The sequence below is a fragment of the Dicentrarchus labrax genome, unplaced genomic scaffold (assembly GCF_905237075.1).
Source record: "Dicentrarchus labrax unplaced genomic scaffold, dlabrax2021, whole genome shotgun sequence".
NCBI classification, from domain to species: Eukaryota; Metazoa; Chordata; class Actinopteri; family Moronidae; genus Dicentrarchus; species Dicentrarchus labrax.
In genome coordinates, this window is record NW_026136715.1 from 5,887,109 (window position 1) to 5,894,060 (window position 6,952).

A 6,952-nucleotide genomic window follows, 5' to 3' on the forward strand; every position below is an offset into this window, starting at 1 on the left:
GGGGGGGGGTCACCACCACCAGTAGGTACAGGGAAGAGGTCACACACTGCCAAACAACAATAAAGCACATAGTTAGAATACACAGCAACTTAAGCATGCACATAGAACCCAGACAGGGGAAAACCCTTCACCTACTGACCCACCACCTGCAAGCATATGACAGCCCACCTGCACTAACACTAAAAAGAGCCCCACTATATCACAAGATTGGTTTATAAAAGAATGAATCAGACTAAATTGACTAAGAAAACACGGACCAGCTATCAAAAATTAGCAGTCTACACAATAAAACAAGGTAACCATATACAATAAATACATTTGTAGAAGGGCAAAAACAGCAGTAGCCAGAGGACTAGGTCATGGGAACGGACATAATTTTCTAGTTCCTATTGTAAAGAAAACACATTATACAAAGTATACAGTGACATCACATATACAATATATATATATATTAATCCAAAAACATATGCTTCAGTAGTTACAATCTAAAGACCACTGATGAGAATATTAAACAAAACATACAACTTAAAGATTAACATACCTGCAAGTTACATGAACAATTTATCCAACTAGGATCTGGCACATACACACCACACTCTTCTAGTGGAGGGAGCAGCAACTACCTTCAATTAGCTCCCATATTCCTGCAATTACACCTGCACAGATGTGAGGGAAAAACTTAATGCATGCATCCACTATATGACAGCCAATTCATAACTTAGTTGGACATCAGCCTCCCTCAAACAAATGTGGAGTCAGGATAGGGTGAGGCAAAACCTACTGCTGACTGCTACACAGCTACATTTAAGGACTGAGAAGTGATTAGCCTCACCTGCTGACAATCAATGATTGCAGGATGTGGCTAAACTAGAGTGGGGAGGGAACGCTACCCATCACATAAATCAATAAATGAGAACGTTTATCTTGCAAACATGCATTTAATTAAGTGGTGGTAGTAATGAGTCTTAGTTACGTAACAGTCACAGTTCAAGTTACTGGGTTTAAATATTTAGTAGAAACAATTCTCAAAAAGAAGTGAATCGTGTGCAACAATCCGTTTTAATTCAGTGATGTGTAATTCTCCACTTATGTAATCATTACATTACAACTAAAGCAACCAGCCCCTGCAGTGGCTGACGTCCCAGGCGGATTCGTTAGCGCTGGGTGTTGTCTGCTGGTGATTCCTGCAGGCTGTCACAGTGAAGAGGGAACTGCTGCTCCTCCCTATTAAAGAGGACCCAGCTGAGGTGATTCAGGCATGTGATCTCAATGCCTTCTGACACCTTATGTGTCTGTCACCTCGCTGTGGAGGAGGAGGAGGAGGAGGCGGCGGCAGACACAGACACAGAGCACACCAGAGGTATTACATATGTTCAGTGCCTGAATTGGCCTAAAAACCTAATTCAGTGATGTTTTCTTAGTGTTATGTGAGCTATGTGTTTACAAAGAGATGTGTTATGCGGGCATTAGGAGTACCTCACCAGTATTGATGTACGCAGGGTTTTAGAACCAAAAAACTGAACTTGTTGTGGTTGGTACTCAGTACTGGTGAGTACCGCCCCATTTCAGGCACTGCCTACGTTCTGGGGAATGCCTCAGGTCCCTCAGGATGACATAGACAGTGTGGATGTAGATCTCGGTTACCTTTTGTGAGTCTATGACCCTAACCAGATATATAACATGCAGTACAAAATGTTCAAAATTATGATTTATGATTACAACATAGGTCAACAGGCCAAGAATCTTTAGGGCCTACTTTTTGGTCCATAACAGTTTCTCATACTCTGCTATGAACACAATATAGTTGATCCTATGAAAGCATTGAGATTCAACAACATGTATCCCAGCAGGAGCATGTAACTCATGTTTTAACCAACATTTTACTGGCTCTTGTGTTACCCATTTTGCATGTGTCGTGCAATGTTCATCATTTTATAATATCATATACATAACATTATGTGCAGTATATACGTAAAGTAATATTGTATTCAGAATATAGTTAGTTCCGTGTTCTGAGATCAGATGAACCCTGTTGGGAGCTTAAAGCGACCAATTTTAAGTAGATATAAAGCATTCAGGATATTACATTTAATTAGAAAATATAAAGCTGCAAACATTTAAACACTTAAAAAACTTTATTTCAATTAATTATTTTAAAAGCTATTTAGAACTAGCAAAAAAGAATGATGAATAGATCATTAAAATAGGTAAACCTTACTAAATAGTAGAATCAGTTTAACAGGGTATAACAAAACCAGGGCGTACAGTAGAACTATTGCGTGTCAATTCCTGGCAGCCTATTGTAATGGGGAGAACAGAATGTACCGCAGTAAACCGAGAGCCATTAAGCTTAAATATCCTTTGAATTACCTATATGTGATTCATATTCATATAGATTTCAAAAGGTAGGTTAATCAAGGGATAACATCTTTTACCTGGTTTTAATCGGTGTTCTTTATTAAAACAAAGGAAAAAAGTATATATGCAAATAAAATTGTCACTCTGACTTTTCTTTATTATATACAGACACACAAGAATACTCTCATCATGGCAAATGAATCATCTGAATTTCATCCCATCAAATAGGTTCTAAACATTCATTCTGTACGTAGCCTGACTGTGTAGAGGCGTTCCCATCCCAAATACCTTCATATCCCAAGGTGCAAGCAGAAAAGTAGAGCTTAGAAACAAACATAATACAAGAGAACGCATCAGCTTTGTCATGTAGTAGGTCACTTTCATTGTTGCAGCGTGAGATGGTCACAGTACAAAACCAGACGAAAAGATAATTTAAACAAAAGATTTGGACAAGGATACAGTTACGCTATATAAGGCCACAGGAGAGCATTGAGGCCACCAGTTGCAGATACAGTGAAGGCTGCTGTTTGGGCTTACAGGTAAGTAGAAGGTGATTCTAACCCTTTTTGTTCAAAATTAATGATTATAATATTCAGTGGTCAGCCTGGATTTCAGGTTAAGATGGTGTTTTTCAACAACAACAACAGAAACAAAAACTTAACCATGTGTTGAAGTTGTATTAGAATATTCCTTTAGTACTCTTGTTTTAAAATGAAATGATGGTGCACTGACACATTACATTGAGACATTTCACACACTTAAAATTAGGCTGCAAAGTTGTACACGTGTATTCCAAAAACTCCATAATTTGGAATAATGCATTTTTACACAAATAGTCAGAGTAATTAAATTGCTTGCCACTTACTGTTTATAGAAGCTGCTAAAAGTAATGTTTCTGCATTACAGATGGCAACTAAAAATATGGCTACAATGCTATGTTCTACAATGCTGTTGCTTTTGTCTTTGGCAGTATCAGGTGAGTTCCTCGGTCCCAATATTTTAATTCTTGGGTGCTGATAAAATGTATGAAATCCTAGACTCAAGATATAAAACCATGTTGAAAGGGACTTTTACAGAGCGCTGGCTGAAACGAGGGCGAGAACAGAAATGTATCCACATGAGGAGTAATGGATATACTAAATCTTTGGTGACGTGGCCTTAAGACTGCCTTCAACCTCTCTTCTGCAGTGAATTAAGATTATTAAGACCATAGAGTGTGAAATATGGCAGAAATTTGACTTTTTTTTTGTAAACCGGAAGAAACACAAGACAGCTGTTTTAATTATTTTGCAGAGACATTTACAGCGAGGATCATTGGGGGTCAGGAGGTCCAGCCATACTCTATCAAATATCAGGCATCCCTGCAGACTGAGAAGTTCCAACACTACTGCGGAGCAACCTTAGTGCACCCTCAGTGGGTGGTGTCTGCTGCCCACTGCTGGAGGCCGTAAGTACTGACAGTTACAGTAATAACGTGGATGTTCTGAGCAGTGGTGGAGGAAGTATTCAGATCCTTTATTACTAACACCTCACTGTAAAAATACTCCATTACAAGTAAAAGTCCAGCACTGAAAATGTTAAGTAAAAGTATGTAAGTATAATCTGGAAAATGTACTTAAAGTATTAAAAGTACTCATTGCAGAAAAACCACCTCTGTGATTGATTACATCATTCTATTATTATGACTTGTGCATTAATTTGTAGTCGACTGACGTGGAGCTAATTTTGCACTATTTTGTAAACGACTGCTTCTAATTATTTTCATTATGAATTAATCTGCTGATTATTTTCTCCATTAATTGATTGTTTGGTTTGTAAAAATAGTGTCACAATTATTAAAGTAGTTGCCAATTAACTTTCTGTCAATTGCTTAATCAACTAATTACCTCAGTTGTTTTATTGTCATATCTTTTGTGTGCAAAAATCTTAATTTTAAAGGTCTAGCGTGTAACATTTAGGAGGATCTATCGGCAGAAATGGAATATAATATTTATATTAACTGGCTTGAGGCCACTGCTGGCCTTGTCATCATATTTCACAGTTAAAGGGTAAATTCTGAAGCACCTTATGTTTGTTTGTGGCCATCAGGAGCACTCTAATGAAGGTGGTGCTAAGTGAACACAACCTGGAGACAGAAGAAGGCTTTGAGCAGGTCTTTAATGTCTCAAAGATACATGTCCACAACTATAACTACAGGACTTTCAACAACGACATCATGTTCATCAAGGTAGGCAGAAGAATAGTGGCCTGAAATACAAGATATGGAGTTCTTGATACATACACTCTTCATGCTTGTTCATGGATGTACAGTGTGGATTTTTTGGTCAACATGTTTAAGCTATGGAGCTGTAACTTCTGTTACAGCTGAGTGAGCCTGCACAGATGAATGCCTATGTCCAGCCGGTTGCTCTGCCTGATGATAACACTCCTCAACTTTATAATAACGACTGCACAGTGAGCGGCTGGGGTGTGACACAGGTTTACAGTAACTACCTCTCCCCTGTGCTACGTGCCGTGGATGTGAAAATTATGCCTTACTGCTCTTATTACTACTGGGGGAGGATCACCTCAAACATGCTGTGTGCTGGATCCCAGATGGGTGGCAAAGACTCCTGCCAGGTACAGACTTTTTTTCCTTTGTTGTCTATTGTGTTGCATGCTTTGTGTGTTGAACGGTTGTGTTGACTACTTCAGTCAGTACCTAATAATGTTGTCTTGTATGTTACATATTATTTCATTATAATTGATATTTCCCTTTGTATTGCTCTGCATGCTGTGTATTGTATAAATGAAATTTAATGACAAATCTAGTTGTTGAGATATTTCAAACTGGACTTTTAACTAACTCTGGTACATTCATAGCAATGTGTATACCATTCAAAAGTGGAACTGAAAAGATCTTGTACCAAAATATGTGTGTTGGTGATCCACAGGGTGACTCTGGTGGTCCCCTTGTCTGTAATGGCAAGTTTGAGGGTATTGTCTCCTGGGGTATCAGCTGCGCAAATGCATACTATCCTGGAGTCTACACCAAAGTGCGGAACTACATCCAGTGGATCAACTGGGTTATGGAAAATGACACACCATGAACAGTCACCACAATCCTCGATGAGCAGCCCATTCACAACATTATTTTAAATTGCCTTTTTTTATTAATAATAACTTTACTTTGTTATTACTTTGTAAACTTTACACACTAAGTTTAATTGCAATTTATAATGTTGGGGTATGCTATATAGAGCCAGGGTTATCAGTCATTTCTAGATCTAATGTTTCCTGGAAATATGTTAACATGCTAATTATTAATTGCTTTTCATTCATTCATTCATTGCTCTGAAATGAGATACAGAAATAAACCCATTATTATTACCATTATTAGTAGTAGTAACAGGAATAGTAGTGGTAGTAGCAGTAGTTGTAGCACGATGTTAACGCTGCATTAATCAGTAGACCAGGGCAATATGGTTAAAATCAGTAATAATATCAAAGTATCACCAGGCCATATTCAGCATTTTTTTAAAATTTTATTTTACATTGAATGAAATGACATATTTATCTCAAAGTGACAAATCTGACGATCCCACAAGGAAATATCACCAGACTCTGCTGTTTATGTCAGCTCTACAGACTGTTTGTTTGTCAACACATTTCACATTACATCTCATTCACATTTACTCCAATGTAAATATCCGAGTATTGATTGGTGTAGCTTTAAGGACATCACACCAAAGTACTGGGTCAATAAGCTGACTAATTGTACCTCTTTATTCTGGTGTAACATTAGGAAAGTATCCCCAGTCAGTGAAATATTTATGCAGTTCAGCTGGGATAAGCTTTTCATTGTTACATATCTTAACAGGAATTTCAATATAATTTACATAACTGTTTTTTAAGGTATAATGTCATAATCTGACCTACTAACCATCAGGATCAGCAGGAGTGCTTGTAAAGGTGTTTGATTATAGTATGATTACACTAAACTCTCCTGTCCGCATACTTTGTGTACCCATCGTTTTGGATTTACATGTTCAACTATCAAAAATGAGTTTGAAATGTAGGTGTCCACATACTCTGACCCATGCAGTCTATGTTGAGTTTCAGTCTGTTTATTGTGGATTTAAAGTAATAAAACTGAGTAATTATCCATTACAGATTGTTTAAGTTGCACGGTATATGATGGTCGTTGAGATAATTGAATAAAGTCAAATATTAATGTAACTCATAACATTGCAAATTGACAATTGACGTCATACACACCAACACTAAACAAGTTAGTTGGGTATTCAAACTTCCCATCTGTTCATCAGATGTCATCAGATTTTTAGATGTCTCTAAAAATAAATGATGAAAGTTAATTTTATTGTTAAAAATGAAGATTATAAATGAACCAGAGATGATCGGAAAGGCAGAAGAAAATCCCCTGGCTTCAGGTGTTGTTAGTAACTTATTTAAATAAAGCTTGTAATAAAAGAAATGGGAAGAAAAAAATGTTTCTGAAGTTTTTAAACTGGGTCCTTGTGAGTCCAGAAGATAATTGAAGTTATTTATTTATTGATTTATTGATACTGACTGTTTACTGTAGCCTATTGAGTTT

General features: G+C 37.1%; 1 protein-coding gene across 3 annotated transcripts; it reads left to right on the forward strand.

Moving 5' to 3' along the window:
• Window positions 1-1,318: 1,318 nt before the first annotated feature.
• Window positions 1,319-6,509, forward strand: LOC127377063 (trypsin-3). 3 transcript variants are annotated; one of them, XM_051424638.1, is made up of 6 exons: window positions 1,319-1,360; window positions 3,265-3,334; window positions 3,652-3,805; window positions 4,447-4,585; window positions 4,723-4,977; window positions 5,292-6,509. In XM_051424638.1, the coding sequence occupies exons 2-6, from the start codon at window positions 3,265-3,267 to the stop codon at window positions 5,445-5,447; spliced, it is 774 nt and encodes a 257-aa protein (XP_051280598.1). In that variant the 5' UTR covers window positions 1,319-1,360; the 3' UTR covers window positions 5,448-6,509. The 3 variants fall into 3 exon arrangements, with proteins under 3 accessions (XP_051280598.1, XP_051280599.1, XP_051280597.1); XM_051424639.1 differs by lacking the exon at window positions 1,319-1,360 and adding an exon at window positions 2,724-2,908; XM_051424637.1 differs by lacking the exon at window positions 1,319-1,360 and adding an exon at window positions 2,725-2,897.
• The last annotated feature ends 443 nt before the right edge of the window (window positions 6,510-6,952 follow it).